The sequence below is a fragment of the Cardiocondyla obscurior genome, linkage group LG15, assembly GCF_019399895.1.
Source record: "Cardiocondyla obscurior isolate alpha-2009 linkage group LG15, Cobs3.1, whole genome shotgun sequence".
In the NCBI taxonomy this organism is placed as follows: domain Eukaryota; kingdom Metazoa; phylum Arthropoda; class Insecta; order Hymenoptera; family Formicidae; genus Cardiocondyla; species Cardiocondyla obscurior.
Genome location: NC_091878.1, coordinates 4,595,841 through 4,617,476, shown reverse-complemented (window position 1 = coordinate 4,617,476; position 21,636 = coordinate 4,595,841). Strand labels below are relative to the sequence as shown.

The following is a 21,636-nucleotide window of genomic DNA, read 5'->3' as shown; positions in this document are numbered from 1 at the left end:
TAACTATTTCTGTTTACAAGCCCATAATCATAAATGAAATTATTACTGATAGTTAACAAGGTTAATAACATCAAAATGTACTGCGAATCTTATCTGCGAGGTTTTTTCTTCCGTATCTTTTTTTATTGTTAGCCTAGCAAAATACAACTCATTCTGTATTAACACCGGAGCCGTAAGTTGACGACTTCCAGATTGTACTTTCAGTAATATAATAGTTTTCTGTTAAAGTATTATTATGTATTAAAAAATATTATAATATATATATTTTTTCTAAGAGCATATAAAAAATTATTAAAATAACAGATAAAAGATATACTGATACAACTCGAGCATGTACGTAATCAATTGAAAGATAAAAACGAAGTTGCTATCATAGACGAATACACGTACAACGCAAGACAATATTCGATTGGACTTACAAGTAAAATATTATTCTTAGATCATTGTTCACGACTTTTACTTACTTAACGTAAAAATTAAAAAGTTTTAAACTCTTTTTTTTTTCTTTTTTAGTACTTTGCGCTTTTTTCACGTTTGTTTTTATTACCCTACAATATTTTCCATCTATTCTCATCTTCCCTGTTTTGTCGAAAAACGTATCCCAATCACGTCATGTGCCAATAAAGATGGAGTATTTCATCGATCAGGAGAAGTATTTCAATTTGATTTTGTTACACGTCAATGTAACATTTTGCATCGCTTTGGTTTCAATATTATCAATAGGAACGATGCTTATTACATATTTTATATTCACGTGTGGAATGTTTAAAATTACTTGGTACGAATACAGAAAAAATCACAGTAATATAAACAGTAATTAAAATGTATTATCATTAAATAATATAATTGTTAAAATATTTGGTGTAGTGTAATTAAAAAAAAAAAACTTTAAAAAATCCTGTCATTTAATGTGAGAATGATTATGGACGTAAACATTTACAGTTACCGTATTAAACGTGCATTAAACTGCAACATACAGCGAAATGTTACGACGAAAAGGAAAAACTTGATCGTCGAAGACATAAAATATGCTGTTGAGATTCACCTACAAGCTATGAAGTTTGTACTCACAATCATAATATCCGTTAAATATTATCTAATGCTGAATAATATATATATTTTTTTAAATTTTTAAAGATTGACTACACACATCATGTCTATATTTGAAACAATGATATTTCTTTTAATAGTGTTTGGCGTAATTTGCTTAGCCCTAAATCTCTTTGAAGTAAGTCTTCTATTTTTATAGTGCGTAAAATTATACGTGTGATTTGCTTATGATCAAAATTGATAAATTGATGCCCAAGTCTGTTATAAATTAATAACAAAATAATATATGCAAAAGATTTATGTTTCCTGTAAAATTTTAATTTATAGCTTTTTGAGATGATGTCATCTGAAATTAATATGGAAAAATTTATCTTGCCGGTGGTGAATGTGGCTATTAGTATTATATATATGTTTATATCTAATTATATTGGACAGAATATTATAGATCATAATAATGACGTTTTTCACACTGCGTAAGACATATAAAATATAATAAAAGAACAGTTAATATAAATACAGAAAATAATTAAGCAAAAGTTTTTAATTAAATGCGTTTACGTGCATATCGATAGGTACACAGCTCAGTGGTATGAAAGTCCATTACAAATACAAAAAATGATACTGTTTTTATTACAAAAAGGAATCAAAGAGTTCACTTTAAATGTTGGTGGATTGTTTAATGCATCTATGGAATGTTTCGCTATGGTAAGATAGAATATATTAAAATTGACATATGTATAAAATAAAAAAAACTTTTAATTGCAGCTGGTTAAAACGTCGGTATCTTACTTTACTGTCATATATTCTACTCGATGACGGATTGAATATTAATTTATAACAGTTAAGAATAGAATTAATGAAAAGGCAACAGTTGCACTTACAAAATATAAATATATATTTTTCAAAAATGTAGTTTAAGTACTTAGAAAAAAAAAAATAAATAAAAGATTAAAATTGTTTAAAACTAGATGTTAACGTATCGAGTTTCTGCGATGTATTAAAATTATACAATTATTTGGTCTGTAATTTTTTAAATAAAAAGAAAAAAAATTAGATGATGTAGACAATTATATTATACACTGTTATACACAATTATACACCGACCTTTAATATTGAAAGAAATTAAAACGAAGTCTTTTTTAAAAGTGATGTGTATCTTCCAAGTGTGCGCGCCGAAATAAATTTTCCGCGATAGGGTGAAGAGCTCAATTTCATGAGAAACATACATCTGTCGTTAGAAAAAAAGGAAGTTAAAGTAAATCGATATCATTATCCGCAATTTGATAAAAAATAGTTGAATTAAAGACATTTGGATCTTGTGGCAAACCGTTATACAATTAAGCGATATAAATTATGGAATTTGCGTTGATAGTTTATCGGAAAAAAAAAAAATAAAAAATAAAATGTGAAATATTCAACCAGTGAGAAAGAAGGCGGAAACTAAGTTTCATATATTGATGTCTTCAGTAATACTCGGACACTCGCGAAGAAATGGCACATCTAGAAACTCGATATTACCGTCTTAACAAACTTTTATTACTTCCTATTGGTTTATGGCCCGATCAGCAATCCAAATTTTCTCGATTCCAGCGCATTTTGTTTTCTATTATCTTATCAACAAGTGTTATATTACAGGTAAAAATAATTATGACAGCATTATCTTAGAATTAAATGTTGTTTGACAACTTTTCTTACTCTGTTTAAAAATTAATTTTTAACTTATTAAAAACTAAAAGTACATTTAATAAAACGGTTAATAATACACTTGTAGGCAACACCAGTGATAAAATTAAAATTTTCTATGGATTTTATTACTAAATCGTTGTCTTCCGTGTTATTTTTTGCAATGCCTCTGATAAAATATAACGCATTCTTTTTAAAGTTTAAAGTTGTAAGTTGATAAATTAAAAATTACATAAATAGGTTTAATTCGTTTGTAATATGAACTTTTATAGCAAAAAAAATGTTATTTTATAATATACATATACCACAATAGTATCAATAAAAAAAAAAAAAATAATAAAATGGCAGGTAAAAATTATACTAGTGGAACTTCAATATAAACTTGACAAATTGAAAGATGAAAACGAAATTGCTATCATAAGCAAATATAGTTGTATCGCAAATCGTTATACTATTGCGCTTTCACGTAAGAAAAATGTTCGTTCATTTTTGCATGTGACAAATTGCGTTGAATTTAAATAATCTTTAATGCTTTTTAGTATTTGCAGTAGTTACATTATTTATTGGCTTTATAATTCAAGTTTGGTTTAATTTAATTAATGTTGATCCATCGATAAATGTGTCTCAAATACGTTTACCTATTAAAATGGAATATTTCGTCGACCAAGAAAAGTATTTCAGTTTATATATGTTACACACGTATGTATTCCTTTGCATAGGAGGATTTACATTGGTAGCAACAGGTACAATACTCATTACGTACCTCCAATATATCTGCGGAATGTTTAGTGTAGCTAGGTAAGAATATAAATATTAGAATGAGCGTATTCCGAGCACCAACTCATAATTGGAATTTTTGTACGAGTTTTATCTTTAATAAAATAATATAACATACAAAAAAAATTCTTTTTTAGTAAAAGCTCGCTTTTAACTAAAAAGTCATAAGTATTATTTAAAAAATTGCTACGTAGTTACCAAATAATAAATTAAAATAAAAATTAATAACATTTGCAGCTATCGTATCGATCGTGCGATGAATATCAACGTTTTAAAAAATATTACGTCAAAAAATAAAATTCTAATGACCAAGAGCATAATTTGTGCGGTTAAGATTCACCGACAAGCTATAAAGTATTTGTATTTACGTAGATGCCAATAATAATTTTTATTATTTAGTAATATCTTTTGTCTTTTTATTTCAAAGGATGTCTAAGCAACTAATGACGATATTCGAGATCATGATGTTCGGTTTAATAATATGCGGAGTAGTTTCCGTGAGCATCAACCTGTTCCAAGTATATTTTTCACATTTAATATATTGATAATAGAAAGATCTCAAAATTACGCGCATTAACAACTCTGTCAAATAAATGCGATAAATTTTTCAGATAGCATCTAAAACTAATATAAAGGAATTATTTTTCCCGTTTGTCTTCGTGAACATAACTGTCTTATACATGTTCATATCCAACTATATCGGGCAGAATATAATAGATCATAATAAACATGTATTTTCTACCGTGTAAGATTTCATAAAATACCATATGATAAAGGTTGTCTTTTAAAACCTGCATTGTTGAAAATTATTAGTGTAGAATAAGTTGATGCAAGTACCGAAAGTAAGCCGATAAAAGAGTTTCTATATTTATCTGATAATCTGTACGTGTACAATTTTGTAGATACAACGTGCAATGGTACAGAGCTCCCCTACACGTACAAAAAATGATATTATTCCTGTTACAAAAAGAAACGAAAGAAGTTACTTTAAACGTTGGTGGACTGTTTAACGCATCTATAGAATGTTTCGCAACGGTAAGATAGAAAATATTTACTCGAAATATTATATTAAACATTAATGTCGTTAAGAATGAAATTTTTTTAATTGTACAGCTCTTCAAGGCGTCAATATCTTATTTTACTGTTATATATTCTACGCGACAATGACGCTGACACAAATTTAACAATAGTATGATAAGAGTAATGTAATTAAAAAAAATATAATGATACAGTAAGTTAGAAATAAAATTAAAATTAAATAAAAATATATCAGATACAAATTATTAGAAAAGAATTTCTATGCTAGACAAGATTGCCTCCCGTAGTTAATGATAAGTATAAAGATGTACAGTATATTCTCAGAAATAAATCCCAACAATAATATCAAATTTAATTTATTACTATATTACTCCTTCACTAGACTGTATTAATGTGATGTTCGTTGAAAAAAAAGTTCAGAACTGAAAGGGAGAAAATGCATAGAGACTGCATAGCTTTCTCGGATATAGTTTAGTTTTTGTGGGAAAAACACATTCGTCAAATTGCTTTTAGCGACGAATCGCTTTGCATAAATTATAACGTAGAGCGCGGGATAGGAATTACTAAAAAAAAAAAAATATTTTACTGTAAATTTATTCAACTGTGCACTATAGTAGATTGAGGAATTTCCGGCGAAATTTATGTAAGAATAAAAGAGGATATAGAATAATTTAACCGATTAGCGGAAAAAAAAAGGGACAAGCACGTTCTCGCGTTATCGACGTCTTCTTACAATCAGTAATGTTTTCGAGCATATAGAAAGATGATTCGCTTGGAAGTTCAGTATTTTAATTTTAATAAACATTTATTATTGGCTATCGGTTTGTGGCCTAATAAGCGATCTAAGCTCACTTTTTTTCAGTCTATCTTAATTTCTGGAATCTTGTCAACGAGTATTATATTTCAGGTTAAAGAATTCTAATAATACTTTATTATCAGTTTTCAATAAAGTTGATATCAATCTACATATATTTAAATTTAACTTTAATATTGAATACATTGCACTTATTTAGAAATAAAATTAAGACAAAATGACTCTTTACAGCTGACATCATTTATAACTTTAAAATGCACCTTCGATCTCGTAATTAAGGTTGTGTCTTCCGCATTGTTTTTTACCGTTTATCTGATACAATACAATTCATTTTGTGTTAAAATAAAAAATGTAAGTTGTAATTACATGACGGGGATATAAAACGAACTCCTTTACTAATTATATTGCTCGCTGAAGTGCGTAAAATATAAAAATATTGTTGAAATAATAGGTAAAAAATCTATTGACGCAACTTCAACATGTATATGACGAACTGAAAGACGAAGAAGAACTTGCGATCATAAGAAAGTACGGCTACAATGCGAAACGGGCTACAGTTGTACTTACGGGTGGAGCACAATTGTTTTTTCTTGTGTTTAAATTTCACGTATTAAATTTAAATAACAATTGCGTTACGTTCTTTTTTTTTTAGGAATTACACTTTGCTTAGTGTCTTTCTTTCTTATCATTCAATGTTGGACAAAGATATTCGACGTTGTATTATCAATAAATATAACTCGAACACGTCGAATGGAATTCGTAATAACAGAGTATTTCGTTAATCAAGAAAATTACTTGTTCTTCATTTTATTACATATAAACGTAGCATTTTGCATAGGAACAGCTGTAATACTAGCAACAGGAACATTGCTCATTGGGTGTCTCCAGCTTATTCTTGGAATGTTCAAAATTTCTAGGTATGAAATAAATACGTATTAAGTGATCACGGACAGTCGCATTGTGAAGAGACAAAAATATATTAATTATTTGTAGCTATCGTATCGAACGCGCTATAAAGATCTATATTCCACAAGATGTTACTGTTAAAAATAGAAGTTTAAAATCTGAAAGTTTAATACACGCTGTGGTTATTCATCGGGAAGCAATGAGGTTAAATAATATTAATTTATATAGAATTATATTAATTTAACAGTTACTTTCATAATTTTATACTTTTAAAGATTATCCAAATATTTGATATTTAGCTTCGAAACAATGTTCATAAGTTTAGCCGGGATTTTTATTATTTCCTTGTGCTTCAATTTTTTTCGGGTAAGCTTTAATTCATTTATGTATTTATTAAATATGTTTTTTTTTTTTAATTTTAATCAACAATTATTTTTTATAATTAAATAAATTCCACTTTTTTGTAGACAAATAAGACTGCACAATAAAATAAGAATTGCTGGAGGAATGATTATTAATTGTACTTTTATGTTTGGTAGATTTTTCAGATCGCGACATCTAAAAAAACTATTAATGAGATTTTCTTCCCCGTCATATTTGCAATATTCAATATTGTTTACTTGTTCGTATGCAACTTATGCGGACAAAATATCATAGATTACAATAATCACGTATTCGCTACTGCGTAAGATTTTCTTTGCAAAATATTAATAATTTATGTATTAACGCTACAGTAATTATTGCATTAAATAAGTTAAAAATTAATCGTAAAATATGGGTTTTTTTAAACTTTAATTAATGATTTTGTCCTTAAAAATTCATAGATACAACGTTCAGTGGTATCTAGCTCCTTTGCATATTCAAAAAATGATACTCTTTTTATTGTTGAAAGGCGCAAAAGATTTTACTGTAGTCATAGGTGGGATTTTTGTTTCATCCATAGAATGCTTTGCTTCGGTAATAAGATTTGTTTTAAATATAATCCTTTTTTAAATATAAGCATAACTTATTAATACAAGCATTACAATAATTAATAAATAAAAACGTTACCCTGATTTCAGTTAATAAAAGCTTCAGTATCCTACTTTACTGTCATGTTGTCCGTGGCATAACGAATATGAACAAACAAAACGAGTAAAAAGATACGCTGCAAGAGGAATGAGCAGCATTCTTTACATGTAGAAAGTTCTATTACTAAACTATGTAGATAACTTAGATGTTTTAATATTAAAAAAGACAAGAAAGTGAAATTATTCGCTTTAAAATATTGATTACATTTTTTCCAACTTTCATAACTTTAAATACCATAAATGTAAAAAAAAAAAAAACAAAGAAAGATAAAAGAAATAATGCTTGCTTTCCAGCTATATATTTTTTATCTTAGTTTTTTTTTTTTTTTACGTAGACCCTCTTTATCGAAGGTTATAAAATAAATTGTCTCGAATATCAGACAAATGGTTTTACTTCAGACACGTTCGAAAGTAACGGTATAGCTTGAATTGATAATAATTACATAATAATGTAATTATCGATCAACATTTGCGCTGTAATGTACACCAGAAGAGAGAAGTCCAGTCGATCAATAAAATATTGGAAAGAGGGAGAGATAAAACTCGCCCTCAAGCTCGCGAGGTACTTCACTATTATTCGCGCATAGAGTTTCATAAAGATATGATCAAAAATAAACAGGAGTGTCTTAATTTAATTAGAATTCTATTAATTATCATCGGTTTATGGCCCTACCAACAATCCAACTTTACTACGTTTCAATATATTTTTGTGTACGGTGTAATGATAGCGTTTATTACGTTTCAGGTAAGATAATGAAAATAATAACCATATCATTACGTATAAATCATTCAAGCCGCGAGATCTAATCACGTTTTTCTCTGCTTCGCTCTGTGTTACGCGGTAAAACTAATTAAATTATCTATTAACAGCTAACGATGTTTTTGACGTCGAAGTGTACTTTGAATCTTCTCTTGAAGATCCTGTCTTCCGTATCTTTGTTCATCCTTTGCGTGATAAAATATAACGTGTTTCATTTTAATCGCAAAAACGTAAGTAAACAGCTTATAAAATTAAAAAAAAAAGTAAATTTTCTTTGCAAGCATTTTAAATTAAAAAAACTGCTTTAATATAAATAAAAGTTGGGTTGACAGATAAAAAACTTATTAATGCACCTTCAAGACATATATAACAAACTAGAAGATAAAAATGAAATCGACATTATGAGGAAATATGACTACACTGCGAAACGTTACACGATTGCATTGATAAGTAAGAAAACTTTTGTTGATGTTGAATATAATCGCATTGCTAATAGAGTGCGTAAGTTATCAATAAAAGAATTAATAAATAAATTTTTATGAAGTATTAAAATTTTGTTACATGTATATGTTTTAGTGTATGGAATTTGTACCATTATTGTTCATATGTTATTTCAATATTGGATAAATATGGCAGATGTTGCTTTATCGATAAATGAATCTCGATCGTATTATTTCTCCTGTAACATGGAATACTTTATTGACGAGCAGAACTATTTTTATTTAATTACGTTGCACATTAACACAGCTTATTGCTTAGCAGCGTTTATAATAATAGGAAGTGGTACAACGATCATAATGGTCTTACTGTACATTTGCGGGTTGTTTAAGATCGCTAGGTACAATTACAAAAAAATAATAACATAAAAGACATAACGTATAACTAGATGCGAATATTTATATCTCCGTATTACGTGTTATAAAATGCTTATGTGACGTTTTTAATAAAAAAAAAAAATTCTATTGCTTAATAAATTGCTGTGTAATTACAAATATTTATAGTTACCGTGTCGAACATGCAATTAACATAAATATTGAACGAAATATTTCGCTAAGGAATATAATTTTCATGACGAAGGGTATAGCCTATGCCGTCGATATTCAACGACAAGGTGTAAGGTTTGTGCCTATGTATAATGACAATATTCATGCAATATTCACATTATAAGACTTTTTCAATTTTTTAAGATTATCCAAATATTTAATGTTGGTGTTAAAGAAAATGAATTATTGGCTAATAATATGTCTAGTGATTTGCTTAAGCCTTAACTTGTTTCAAGTACGTTATATACATATAAATTATAAAATTATAACTTTTATTTCGAAATTGTTAGTGTTATTACATTCATTTATTTTCATATTTTTTAAATTTAATTTAATTTAATTTAATTTTTTTTTTTTTTACAGATTGCATTATCTAAAACTAACATCAAAGACGTGCTAATGCCATTTGGGTATGCGTGTGTATGTGTAATGTACATGTTTTTAGCCAATCTTATGGGACAGTTTGTAAGTGATCACAACAATCACGTATTCATCACCACGTAAGAAATATTACATTAAAAGCTTATTTATTGTAAAAAAAAGCGTTGTAAAGTTAAGTGAATAAAAAATCATACCTCGAATTAATCAGTTCACAGTTATAATAATTTTACAGATATAACGTTCAATGGTACAGAACTCCTTTACATATACAAAAAATGATATTATTTATGTTGCAAATAGGAACTAAGAAATATTATCTAGATATCGGCGGGGTGTTTTCGGCATCTATAGAAGGTTTCGCCACGGTAATTTTTGAAAATATTTTGGACTAATTGGACTCATTATAAAGGTAATAAAAATTATTTACAATTGCAGCTAGTGAAGGCTTCAATATCCTATTTTACTGTCATACATTCCACACAGTAATTATTACTTACGTAATTTATATTTTATCTATAATTTACATAAAAGTAATTAAGTGTTAAATTTTTTCTGTAATACATAACATAGAATAATAATATAAAAATTAATAATTAAAAAAAAAATTAAATAACTTGTCATTAAAAAAACAATATTGGTAGCAAACAACATTATCATTCTTAAGTAGTATGTGCTTTATCAAGATTCGACAAACAGGATAAACAATTGTTTCTTCAGAGAAAGTATACAAGTTTAATAAATGACAAATATATGTAACTAATATTACTTAAAAATATTAAATAGGTAGGTTAATTAAAAAAAAAATATTGCGCATTTATAAATTAATTATTAATCGTATCATTTTTGAAAGATAAGTTTTACCAAATAAATTCGACATCAAAAGCACTACAGATGGCGATTGTACCTCTGGTAAAAAAATTACACAAATGTATAACACGAATGCGTGAATGAAAATAAAATGACGCACTTGCGTGACTTCCAGTTTTTCAAATAAGACTTCCTTCTTTTTAACGAAAAATATACAGCAAATTTACTTAATAATATAATTCTACAATACCTCTAATAACATAATAATGTGTTGGCCTATTATGCAATTTGTGACATTTGCACCAACATTTACTTTAAAAGGCATCTAGTGTCGATCGATAAAAAGAAGAAGGGATAAATGTACGTCATGTGTTTCTGTATAATCATATACGTTTCACGTCTCATAAAAGTATGATTCGGAAGGTAGACCAATATTTCAGATTAAACAGAGTTTTACTGCTCACTGTCGGCTTATGGCCTTATCAGCAATCCAGCGTAACTAAACTTCAATATATCCTTATCTGTGCTATACTTGTTGCGTTTATAATATTTCAGGTAAAAAATATAATCTTACTACTGCAAATTATTTGTACCGCGTGACACTTCTATTTATTTTATTCCGCGTTCTGCAATATTTTATTTTTTTTTTTTTATTAATTAAATATATTCCTGCAGTTGTTCCAATTATTATTAGTTATGAGAGTGATGTTAAATGACTGTTTATTAACAGATGACAACGTTCGTGACGCTAAGTTGCACCTCGGATCTTCTCATAAAGATTTTATCTTCAACATTTTTCTTCGCCATGTTTATAATAAAGTATATATTGTTCCGTTTTAATATCGAAGGTGTAAGTCAATTACTCGCAAAGCATACATTTGTTAAACGATATAATGTACCTATCAATTTTTTTTTCTTACGAGCCGATACTTTTGCTTTGATTGTATAAAAAAAAAAGTTGCTGGCATAACAGGTAAAGGATTTACTGATGCAACTCCAGGGTGTGTATAATAAAATACAGGATAAAAATGAAATTGCTATAATAAACAGATATGATTACATTGCGAAATGTTATACCGTTGTATTGACACGTAAGACAATTTTATCGACTTTTGCGGATTAGTACAATAAATATAGTTGCACAATGCTCGAGCGATGTACATAAAATTTCATAATTCTACTTTCTTTTTTTTTAAACTTTAATTATTTAATAACCTTTTTCACATGTTTAGTATTTGGAGTTTGTACCATACCTCTCGGTATTCTGTTTCAATATTCGATGAATGTAACTAATATTAATTCGCCGATTAATGGGTCCCGAAAATATTATTTTATGTTCACAATGGAGTATTTTATCGATCAAGAAAAATACTATTATTTGTACATATTACACATTAATGCAGCTCTCTGTATTGGAATGATTATAATGATAGCAACCGGTACAATGTTCATCACATACATTCAGCATACTTGTGGAATGTTTAAAATTGCTAGGTACAAAATAAGATTAATATAAAATTAAAACTTTTACACTCTTGAGTATACATGTTAAAAAAAAAAAAACAATGTGTTCAACAATCTTTTTAATTGGCGAGCTGCATTATTTAACGAGTCGCTGTAATAATTACCACGTAATATTCACAGTTATCGTATAGAGCGCGCAATAAATAGGAATATTAATAAAACTTTTACCCTGGAGAGGAAAACTTTGATGACAGAGGGTACAATTTGCGCTGTCGACATACACCGGCAAGCTATAAAGTTCGTATCCGCTGTAATGATATTCACGGAAATTTTACAATAATAATTTTTCATTTTTCAAGACTAAACAAAAACTTAATGTCAGTATTGGAGACGATGTTTTTTTGTTTAATAATGTGTTGCGTAGCTGCCTTGAGTCTCAACTTGTTTCAAGTGAGTTATCTGTTATATCAAAGTTTATAAAAATATTGCCTAGCACGAATATCAAAAAGCAACGTGTATATCGAAGAGCAGATATTGCGTTTTCTGCGGCGACAGCGGCTAGCCTACGTAATCCTAAGCGGCAGAGGCAAAAGATGAGAAAACGGGGAAAAAATCAGTCATCGGCAAACCGGCCGGCGCGGTACATACATGCGGTACATGTGAAACTCGACGCACACGACGCTATAATAAAGTCACGTTCTGCTAGCTGTCGTCGCCATATCTGCCTTTCAGCATACATACGTGAAAATATATGTATAATTTCAAAATAAATGTATTTTTCCTCTCCTTTTTCAGATAGCGTCGTCTGAAATTGAAATTAAAAATCTATTAATACCGTTTATGTGCGTGTCAGTATGTCTCACACACATGTTTTTATCTAACGTCATGGGGCAGATCGTAACCGATCACAACGGTCACGTATTCACTATCGCGTAAGAAACATACTTATGATCCGAAAGCCTACGTTCTTCCTTTAATATTAATATGAAATTAATTGTAAAAGTTATGTTGAAAAAAAATTTATTCTAAGAGTTCTAATGAAAAATCTTGCGCTTTGTGTTAGCAATTCGTATTTAATTTTGCAGATACAACGTTCAGTGGTACAAGAGTCCTTTAAATGTACAAAGAATGATATTATTCCTACTGCAGAGAAATGCTAAAGATTTTTCATTAAATGTCGGTGGAGTATTTGATGCGTCCTTGGACGGTTTTGCGACGGTAATGTATTATATATGATTTTAGAATACATTATAACGGTAACGTAAGATACAATTAAAAAAGAATGCTTATTGTTGCAGCTGGCGAAAGCCGCGATATCTTACTGCACCGTCATATATTCTTCACGACAATGAACTTGATATAAATTTAATAACAAGACGGTAAGAATGTGATTTAAAAAAAAATTAATTATTCTCGTAACATAGAAAAAACAAAATTTTTTTTTTATAATTCAATTTTGAAATCAAAATATTTCAGGTTTCCGCAAGAAATCGAAGTTTAATATTTGTACTAGTTGCAATTCAAATATAGACAGTGTATAAATATTTATGCATTTTTCATTGGCTTTCTATAATTTTATTACACATATATTACTAATGCACTGCATACTGCATGTATAACAAAATGATATTTACTTTAGACTTACAGTTACGCAGATGATAAAGCCTGTACGACTTTTGATTGCTCATAAAACCCACGAGTTTCTCTCTCTTTTTTTTTTCGATGTTAGAAAAATACTGTCGTTACAGATAAAAAAAAATAGTTCTAAAATATCATTATACGTTCGTAATGTAATATAATAAAGTAATCGCCGATTATGTGAATTACGGTATTTACACTGTGAGTTACACGGGAAAAAGAAATGCCCGGTCGATCGATGGAAAAAAGAAAGAGGGGCTAAACGCACTCCCAACGCTTCTCTAGTGTTACTCACGATTTGAATTTCATGAAAGAATGAACAAAAAGGATCAGTATTTTCGACTAAATAAAACTCTCCTGCTCATCGTCGGTTTATGGCCTTACCAACAATCGTTGTTTACGACGTTTCAATATATTTTTATCTCTACTATATTGATAAGCTTTGTTGCATGCCAGGTAAGAAAAATTAATTTCTTTTTTTTTAATATGTAGCAATTCGTTGTATTTTTAAAATTATGAATGCAGTTTAATAACATTGTCTATTAACAGCTGACAACATTTTTAACATTAAAATGCACTCTGGAACTTTTCCTAAAGGTTTTCTGCCCCGTATCTTTCTTCGTCGTTATATTAATAAAATATAACTTGTTTTATTTTCGCCTCAAGAGTGTAAGTCAATCGTTTCAAAATATACTAATTACTTATGATACGACATTTCTTTCTAATTAGATAAATTTTCGAATTAAAATACTTGTTTAAATAAGAATTACTAAAACAAATAGGTGAAGAATTTACTTATGCTTGCTTTCTACGTACAAAACGAACTAAAAGATAAAAATGAAATAGCTATTATAAAAAAATATGATTGTATTTCGAGACGCTTTACGGTGGGGCTTACAAGTAAGACAACATTTATTTAATCTAAATATAATAACATTTTAAATATTCGTCAGCTACTACTTACAAAAAAAAAAAAAAAAAAAGAAACAATTACAGCATTATGCATATATAAAAACATGAACAATAATTTTATTGTAATCGTTCTGAAGTAGTGGCAACTTGCTCAATATGTGGAGTTAATATCATGCAATTTTGGTTGTACATATTTCATATTAATTTATTGCCGGCGAATGTTTCTCGATTCGATCATCTGCCCTTCGAGATGGAGTACTTTATTGATAAAAGAAAGTATATTTATTTAATTACGCTGCACGTGTGTGCTGCGGTTTGCGTTGGACCGTTTGTATTGATGGCAATTGGTGCAATGATGATTGCATATATACATTTTACCTGTGGAATGTTTACAATTGCTAGGTATGACGGTAGATATAGAAATAATTATATATTAAATAGTAATTAAAATTTGTCATTTAAATAACAATGCAGAAAAATCTTTTTCTTTTTTTCTAATCAAGAAAATTTTTGAGCTTGTAAAACATTATGTCAATTAGTTTGTCGATAATTATAACACATGTTTACAGTTATCGTATCAAGAATGCAATAAATTTCAATATACAAAAGAGAATCACGTCGAAAAGTAAGATTTGGATGACGGAGGGCATAATTTGTGGTATTAACATTCACCGGCAAGCTATAAAGTTTGTGTTTTTAATGACAACATTTACGTAATATTCACAATAAAATTTTCTTTTTTAAAGATTGAACAAGCTTTTCATGTCGATATCGGAGGTAATAATGTTCTGTTTAATAGCATGTGGTGTGATCTGCTTAAGCGTCAATCTGTTTCAAGTAAGTTACACCCACCCACCGTATAATTACGTGTATACGTATACTAATTCTAAAAGCATCGCTATGGAAGATTTTGATAAAATACACTATTTCAGTTAGTATCGTCTAAAAATGACATCGGCAAATTTTACTTATCATTCATGATTTCATCAGCATGTACTGTATACATGTTTTTAGCCAATCTCATGGGACAGATTGTAATAGATCATAATAACAACGTATACACTACTGCGTAAGAAATTGTTCCTTATACGTCAGATATACATACGTCAGTTTTAAAAAAATGTATACTAATAAAAAGAAAAAAAGAAATACTTTAGATTAATAATTTATATATTTAATGTTCTAGATATAATGCTCAGTGGTTTAAAACTCCGTTACATATGCAGAAGATGATATTATTTATATTACAAAGACGAACCAAAGACTTTTCCCTTAATATCGGCGGATTATTTGATGCATCTATGGAAGGTTTCTCTACGGTAATATTTTTTTTTTATATTTTAAAACAATTACTTACAAATAAATACCATTTTTATGAAAAAAAGAACATGTCTATTTTTGCAGTTAGTAAAAGCTTCTGTAACATATTTTACCGTTATGCATTCTACACGGTGAATTAATACAAGTAACATTACAGTGAGAGCATAGTCAAATAAATAATAATTATTACGCTTAGAAAATTACGTACGTTTAAATATTTTTCGTTTCCTTTTCGTGGGATTTTTTTTTCCCCGTAAAGAATTTGTTTGTTAGTACATTAAACACAGATTATTCTTAAGTTTTGTTTAATGAGTGTGGTCAAGAAAGTGTTAAGGCAGAGAATGCACGTTTCAGTTACTAAATATATCGTAAGAATAAATATACGAAAAAAAAGAAGAGAAAATGTGCTTGTAGCATAATATTCAACTTTTAAAGGAAATTTTATTTCTCTTTCACAAGGTAAAAATGTATTAATTTCGTCAAACATCAAATCAATAGCTTAATATAGATATCGTTCAAAGATACAAATTTTAAAATATAACTAAATTGACGATAACATAATGACGTAATCGTCGATTATACGAATTACGGTATTTACACTGTAATTTACACTGAAAGAAGAAATGTTCAGTCGATCGATGAGGGAGGAAAAAAAAGGGAGAGGAGAAAATAAGCGTGCATTCTTTTTAAGCCTTTTCACCGTTATTCGTGTTTCAAACTTCATAAAAGTATGATGAAAAAAGACGTTCAGTATTTGAACATAATTAAATTTCTGTTACTTTTCGTTGGTTTGTGGCCTTATCAACAATCCAGTTTTACTAAATTTCAGCACATTTTTATTTCTGTATTATTGTCAGCGTTTATTATATTTCAGGTAAAACAGAAAAAAAATTTATTATTTTAATATTATAAAATCGTTTAAATGTGCAAGATTTCCACCAAAACTTGTTATTTAATTTATTCTATACGCTGCAATATTATTTGTATTAAATATACATTTATGTTCTACCTATTAGTATTGGAATTTGTAAAATTAAATTAACTATCCATTAATAGCTAACACCGTTCATAACGATTAAATGTACTTTGGACTTCGTCACAAAAAATTTGTCTTCCACGACTTTCTTCAGTATGTTTATAATAGTGTATAACTCATTTTGTTTTAACATCAAAAACGTAAGTGACCCGCCTATGAAATAATCGTTAAACAAGATAGCCTTCTTCAATTAGCTAATTTCTAAACCGACATACATAAATTTGTGTGCACTGCGATGTGTATAAAAATTATTAAAACGACAGGTAAAGGATTTATTAGCGCAGCTTCAGCATTCGCGTAACAAATTAATGGATAAGAATGAAGTCGCTATTTTCAAAAAGTATGACTCGATATCAGGACGTTATACGATTGGACTTACGAGTAAGCTGACTTTTATAGATTTTAAAGGAAAAAAAAAAAAAAAAACCTGATTACAATCAATTCAAATAATAATTTCTCTGTGCTCATCTTTAGTACTTGGAATTTTCGGAATACTTGCTACTGTTATAGCGCAAATTTGGTTAAACCTATCTAACGTCGATTTATCGGCAAATAAGTCTCGAACAAATTATTTTCTTTTCACGATGGAGTACTTCATCGATCAACAAAAATACTATTATTTAATTATGTTGCATAGTCACGTTGCTGTTTACTTTGGAACGATTCTTATGGTAGCAACTGGTACAATGATGATCATGTACATTCATCATACTTGTGGGATGTTTAGAGTTGCTAAGTACGATATAAAAATAACACAGATTTAAAAAAAAATTTGTTTAAAGTCGAGTTTTTCAGTAAAAAAAAAAAAAAAAAAAAAAAATAATATTTAATGTTTTTCGCGTAAATTTACAGATATCGAATTGAACATGCAGTAAATTTCAACATTCGACGGAATATGATACCAAACAGTGCGATTTTCATGGCCCAGGGGATAATATGTGCTGTCGATATGCACCGGCAAGCTATAAAGTTCGTGTCTATTACATTTTACTATTAACGCAATACTCACAATAAACTATTTTCTTTCTTTAAAGATTAAACAAGAACTTTATGTCAGTATTGGAGAAAATGATGTTCTGTTTAATAGCATGTGCTGTGGCTTGCTTAAGCCTCAATATGTTTCAAGTAAGTTATTTGCATATTGCGTATTTATGCAGTGAAACAGCACTCTGAAATTATTAACAATATCGTTTAATAATTCAATACAAATCGGTCGAATTTTTGCTGACAAGTTTATCGAGCCTAGCTTTAAAAATAAATAAAGAAATAATTTTTAATTCAACGGTAAGGAAATTAATAATTTTCGCAATTCAATTCTTATTCCTTTCAGTTAGCATTTGAGAAAGACGTGAAAAAACTTGTCATGCCATTTACACGTACATTAGTATGTGTTATATATATGTATTTAGCCAATCTTATGGGACAGATCGTAATTGATCATAATAATCAAGTATTCGATACTGCGTAAGAAATATTTTTATAATATTGAACGTACGAAAGTGATTTCTTCACAGTAATAGTGTAATAAACATTGAAATTAATTATAAATGTAGAAATTAATAACAGTCTATAGTTTAAGTTAGAGTAATACATTAACGTTTGTCCTCTTAGCTACAACGTTGACTGGTTCAAAACTCCCGTGCATGTACAAAAAATGATATTATTTTTGTTGCAAAGAAGGTCTAAAGAGTTTGCTTTGAATGTCGGTGGAGTATATGACGCATCTATCCAAAATTTTGCGACGGTACTGTTTTATAGAATATTTTAATGGCGACTTATAATAAATCAAGTAAAAACAAAAATGTTTATAATTGCAGCTAGTAAAAGCCTCAGTATCTTATTTTACTGTTATATGTTCTACATAATCGTGTAAACATATATGAATCAGTGAGATCGCAAACGAAGGCATAGTTTATTAGTCATAGTTAAAATAAATTTATGTTTAAAAAATTAATGGATTTATTCTTGAAACATGCAATAACATAAACGCATAGATCTTTCCGTAAAAAAAATTTATCTAAAGTAAGAAACAAAAAAGTAATAGTATTTATTAAAATTAGAAGATATATTAGAAATGTATTACAAATGTAAATTTTAGAGAAATGTAGTACAATGCAGTATAAAAATTTAAAATTGTTGAAAGAATTTAGAAAAACAAAAAATTAATTTAAATCACGTGTTACCACATTTCTTTTTCTTTTGTTTTTGCAACACTGAATAGTTTAAGGTAGTTTCAATATCGACATTTACGGAATATTCATTCAAAAAAGCAAGTTTATTTTATGGGTGTACATACTGAAATAAAGTTGTGATGTAGAAAAAAAAAGAAATAAAAATATGCCTGCGCCAATTTTCTGCAAATAGATTTCACGAGAGAGACATCCGACAAATCGTTCAGAGAGGCAAATTACTTGCAAAATTATTTATAATATTTTGATAGACTACGTCTATCTGTCTATAACTGCGCGTTATAGCAAATTACATTACCATTATTGTAATTTATACCAGGGAAGAAACGATGACGTTATTATTTAATCGATTACTAAAAAAAAAAAGGAAGGGAAAAATTTCCGCAGTAATGCTTTAGAGTTCGCTGAGAAATGGTCGGTATTGTAACTCAACATTCCCGTTTCAAAAGATCTTGCTCAAAAAAAAACGTTGACCCTATCAGTAATCAATACACATCCGTCTACGTTTTATTTTTCATTTTTCTCGGCACTTTAGCAAACAATTATTTTTATTTCAAATGAGATAATAATATTATAATAAGATTTTAATATTGCAACTAAAAGAAGTTGACTGACTCTTTAATTTCATCGTAATCATATGTCGGAGATTAGAGAAAAATGATCTGCATCGAGAAGCAATGCTTTAATTTTAATAAGATTCTTTTACTTACTGTAGGCTTGTGGCCTTATCAACGAACAAAACTTATCCAATTTCAATTTATTGTCTTTCTGAGTATTCTTACGACTGCAATTTTATTTCAAGTACAATATCGCTTACTTTTTAATCCAAAATTATTTTTAATATACGTTTTAATAAAACTATTGCTTGTAGCTCACCGCATTTATAACTTCCGATCCTAGTTCGTCCCTTTTCATGAATGTTCTGTCAACGGCATCTTTCTTTACTACGTTTGTGATAAAATACACCTTTTTTGGTTTTAATTTCGAAGCTGTAAGTTAAAATTAACTCGACTAAAATCACACCTCTGATAATAAATACAAAAAGTTACTGAATTGTATCAGATGAAGTATTTACTGACCCAACTTCAACAAACGTACAATAATTTGAAGGATAAGTATGAAATCACTATTGTAGAAAAATATACCTACATTGCTAAGCGTACCACAGTTATACTTGCACGTAAGATACATTTTTTTTATTTTACATCACTATTACTTTTACATATGGATACGTATATTACAAAGGCAATTAAAAAGTTTCTATTAGCAAAAGTTATACGGTAATTTTTTTTTTTTTTTTTTACAGTTTTTGGCCTATGTAATATAATTACTTTGATCAGCAAATTCTGGTTAAGTTATATTTTCGACGTCAGCTTGTCAAGAAACGTGTCTATGTCTCGTTATCTGATAATTACAATGGAATACTTTATCGACCAAGAAAAATATTTTTACTTAATTATTTTGTATCCATACGTTGCTATAATTATAGGAATTTCTACATTAATAGCGACGGGATCAATGATGGTAGCATATCTCCAACACACATGCGGAATGTTTGAAATCTCCAGGTATGAAAAATAAAGTTAAAAAGCTATTTTGAACAAAATTTTCCAATAGCTTCGAGAAAATTTAAAGATACGATTGAATTTTATAAAATATTCTTTACAGCTATCGTATTAAACGTGTGATAAAATTAAATATGCCGCAAAGTGTTACTTTACGACACAAAAATTTTACTGAAGTTAAAGAAATAATATATGCCATCGACATGCATCGGCAAGCTTTAAAGTCAATATATCCATAATTTAATGTATAGTTACAAACACAAATTCGCGTGCGCGTATATTTCATATTTTATATTTATGTTTGAAGATTATCTAAATTATTAGTAGCAAAATTTGAGATAATGCTCTTCTTCTTAATAATCTTTGGAGTGATATCTTTGAGCCTCAACCTCTTTCAAGTAAAAATATATAACATAATGTTTTATTGATTCACCAGTTAGTTCATACTAGGATTATTTTTCTGATCCATATTTAAAAACTCGCGTATTATAATTTTCAGATTAGCAAATTGGAAAGTAGTAATATCGACAAATATTTTATATCCTTCTTATTCACAGCAACTAGTATTATATACATGTTCGTATCTAATTATACCGGACAAAAAGTTATGGATCACAATAATCATGTATTCCTTACAGCGTAAGTAAAAGATATAATTAAAATTTATAACAAAATAATGAAATAAATATTGAGAGTAATAAAAGTCAAAGCTCTCGCGGCACGAAGTGAGCTAAGCAAGGAGATAAATTAGCATTGCAAAAAAAAAAAAAAATGAGAATAATAAATTTAACTCGATCTAACGCGGTTTTCTTTTTTTAGATAGAATAGGATATATTACATTTGTTTAATTGTTATAGATACAATCTTCAGTGGTACCTAACGCCCTTACATATACAAAAAGTTATATTATTTCTGCTGCAAAGAGGCAATAAAAATTTTTGTTTAAGCGTTGGTGGATTATTTGATGGATCGATAGAGTGTTTTGCAACAGTAAGAAAATATTACACGACACATTAAACTTAATATAATAAATACAATGTTAATAATATCATTCGTTACAGCTAGTGAAAGCTTCGGTATCTTATTTTACCGTTATGAATTCTATACAGTAATAAGTTAAAAATAAAAGCTGATAAGCAAGAATATAATAAACATAAAATAATTTTCAAAAAATGTTCAAACT

The 21,636-nt window shown here is 28.3% G+C and overlaps 7 protein-coding genes and 1 pseudogene across 7 annotated transcripts; all 8 read left to right on the top strand.

Annotated features, from left to right (window-relative positions):
- The first annotated feature begins 33 nt into the window (after positions 1-33).
- Positions 34-1,946, top strand: LOC139108552 (uncharacterized). The gene is made up of 7 exons (XM_070666954.1): positions 34-60; positions 304-421; positions 514-813; positions 1,053-1,059; positions 1,138-1,248; positions 1,449-1,509; positions 1,570-1,946. The coding sequence occupies exons 1-7, from the start codon at positions 34-36 to the stop codon at positions 1,762-1,764; spliced, it is 819 nt and encodes a 272-aa protein (XP_070523055.1). The 3' UTR covers positions 1,765-1,946.
- Positions 1,947-2,447: 501 nt separating this feature from the next.
- LOC139108414 (odorant receptor 13a-like) lies at positions 2,448-4,714 on the top strand. The gene is made up of 9 exons (XM_070666663.1): positions 2,448-2,685; positions 2,822-2,941; positions 3,082-3,199; positions 3,273-3,531; positions 3,748-3,864; positions 3,938-4,028; positions 4,122-4,255; positions 4,413-4,545; positions 4,624-4,714. Exons 1-9 carry the CDS (start codon positions 2,542-2,544, stop codon positions 4,675-4,677), a joined length of 1,170 nt encoding a protein of 389 aa, XP_070522764.1. The 5' UTR covers positions 2,448-2,541; the 3' UTR covers positions 4,678-4,714.
- A 597-nt stretch (positions 4,715-5,311) lies between these two features.
- Positions 5,312-7,624, top strand: LOC139108551 (uncharacterized). Its single transcript, XM_070666953.1, has 8 exons — positions 5,312-5,369; positions 5,562-5,713; positions 5,814-5,931; positions 6,015-6,279; positions 6,356-6,472; positions 6,544-6,634; positions 6,808-6,953; positions 7,093-7,624. The coding sequence occupies exons 1-8, from the start codon at positions 5,312-5,314 to the stop codon at positions 7,259-7,261; spliced, it is 1,116 nt and encodes a 371-aa protein (XP_070523054.1). The 3' UTR covers positions 7,262-7,624.
- Positions 7,625-8,059: 435 nt separating this feature from the next.
- LOC139108550 (uncharacterized) lies at positions 8,060-10,008 on the top strand (annotated as a pseudogene).
- Positions 10,009-10,740: 732 nt separating this feature from the next.
- On the top strand, positions 10,741-13,165 carry LOC139108549 (uncharacterized). Its single transcript, XM_070666952.1, has 8 exons — positions 10,741-10,884; positions 11,060-11,179; positions 11,303-11,420; positions 11,502-11,823; positions 11,974-12,090; positions 12,153-12,243; positions 12,589-12,725; positions 12,879-13,165. Exons 1-8 carry the CDS (start codon positions 10,741-10,743, stop codon positions 13,027-13,029), a joined length of 1,200 nt encoding a protein of 399 aa, XP_070523053.1. The 3' UTR covers positions 13,030-13,165.
- A 581-nt stretch (positions 13,166-13,746) lies between these two features.
- On the top strand, positions 13,747-15,798 carry LOC139108548 (uncharacterized). Its single transcript, XM_070666951.1, has 9 exons — positions 13,747-13,887; positions 13,981-14,100; positions 14,214-14,337; positions 14,484-14,745; positions 14,913-15,056; positions 15,143-15,180; positions 15,262-15,412; positions 15,530-15,662; positions 15,748-15,798. Exons 1-9 carry the CDS (start codon positions 13,747-13,749, stop codon positions 15,796-15,798), a joined length of 1,164 nt encoding a protein of 387 aa, XP_070523052.1.
- Positions 15,799-16,956: 1,158 nt separating this feature from the next.
- Positions 16,957-18,798, top strand: LOC139108547 (odorant receptor 9a-like; the record flags this gene model as incomplete). Its single annotated transcript, XM_070666950.1, has 7 exons — positions 16,957-17,080; positions 17,174-17,435; positions 17,552-17,668; positions 17,734-17,863; positions 18,021-18,163; positions 18,311-18,443; positions 18,517-18,798. Coding segments are annotated over 7 exons (957 nt in total), but the record flags the coding sequence as incomplete, so codon positions are not given.
- Positions 18,799-19,545: 747 nt separating this feature from the next.
- On the top strand, positions 19,546-21,470 carry LOC139108546 (uncharacterized). Its single transcript, XM_070666949.1, has 7 exons — positions 19,546-19,787; positions 19,878-19,883; positions 19,926-20,154; positions 20,185-20,456; positions 20,557-20,683; positions 20,929-21,092; positions 21,311-21,470. Exons 1-7 carry the CDS (start codon positions 19,546-19,548, stop codon positions 21,468-21,470), a joined length of 1,200 nt encoding a protein of 399 aa, XP_070523050.1.
- Positions 21,471-21,636: the final 166 nt, after the last annotated feature.

What these genes read in the sequence shown, in the direction of transcription:
- LOC139108551 (XM_070666953.1), top strand. Translation starts at nt 5,312, where the DNA reads ATGATTCGCTTGGAAGTTCAGTATTTTAATTTTAATAAACATTTATTA. An exon ending in ACATTTATTATTGGCTATCG is followed by an intron (nt 5,370 to 5,561) that starts GTTTGTGGCCTA and finishes GCACTTATTTAG; the next exon opens with AAATAAAATTAAGACAAAAT. An exon ending in GGAATGTTCAAAATTTCTAG is followed by an intron (nt 6,280 to 6,355) that starts GTATGAAATAAA and finishes AATTATTTGTAG; the next exon opens with CTATCGTATCGAACGCGCTA.
- LOC139108549 (XM_070666952.1), top strand. Translation starts at nt 10,741, where the DNA reads ATGATTCGGAAGGTAGACCAATATTTCAGATTAAACAGAGTTTTACTG. An exon ending in TTATACCGTTGTATTGACAC is followed by an intron (nt 11,421 to 11,501) that starts GTAAGACAATTT and finishes CATAAAATTTCA; the next exon opens with TAATTCTACTTTCTTTTTTT. An exon ending in ATACACCGGCAAGCTATAAA is followed by an intron (nt 12,091 to 12,152) that starts GTTCGTATCCGC and finishes TCATTTTTCAAG; the next exon opens with ACTAAACAAAAACTTAATGT.
- LOC139108552 (XM_070666954.1), top strand. Translation starts at nt 34, where the DNA reads ATGAAATTATTACTGATAGTTAACAAG. An exon ending in TATTACTGATAGTTAACAAG is followed by an intron (nt 61 to 303) that starts GTTAATAACATC and finishes TTAAAATAACAG; the next exon opens with ATAAAAGATATACTGATACA. An exon ending in GTAAGTCTTCTATTTTTATA is followed by an intron (nt 1,249 to 1,448) that starts GTGCGTAAAATT and finishes TGTGGCTATTAG; the next exon opens with TATTATATATATGTTTATAT.
- LOC139108546 (XM_070666949.1), top strand. Translation starts at nt 19,546, where the DNA reads ATGATCTGCATCGAGAAGCAATGCTTTAATTTTAATAAGATTCTTTTA. An exon ending in GGAATGTTTGAAATCTCCAG is followed by an intron (nt 20,457 to 20,556) that starts GTATGAAAAATA and finishes TATTCTTTACAG; the next exon opens with CTATCGTATTAAACGTGTGA. An exon ending in GGCAAGCTTTAAAGTCAATA is followed by an intron (nt 20,684 to 20,928) that starts TATCCATAATTT and finishes ATCCATATTTAA; the next exon opens with AAACTCGCGTATTATAATTT.
- LOC139108414 (XM_070666663.1), top strand. Translation starts at nt 2,542, where the DNA reads ATGGCACATCTAGAAACTCGATATTACCGTCTTAACAAACTTTTATTA. An exon ending in TCTTTTTAAAGTTTAAAGTT is followed by an intron (nt 2,942 to 3,081) that starts GTAAGTTGATAA and finishes ATAAAATGGCAG; the next exon opens with GTAAAAATTATACTAGTGGA. An exon ending in CTATAGAATGTTTCGCAACG is followed by an intron (nt 4,546 to 4,623) that starts GTAAGATAGAAA and finishes TTAATTGTACAG; the next exon opens with CTCTTCAAGGCGTCAATATC.
- LOC139108548 (XM_070666951.1), top strand. Translation starts at nt 13,747, where the DNA reads ATGAACAAAAAGGATCAGTATTTTCGACTAAATAAAACTCTCCTGCTC. An exon ending in GGAATGTTTACAATTGCTAG is followed by an intron (nt 14,746 to 14,912) that starts GTATGACGGTAG and finishes ACATGTTTACAG; the next exon opens with TTATCGTATCAAGAATGCAA. An exon ending in AACAACGTATACACTACTGC is followed by an intron (nt 15,413 to 15,529) that starts GTAAGAAATTGT and finishes TTAATGTTCTAG; the next exon opens with ATATAATGCTCAGTGGTTTA.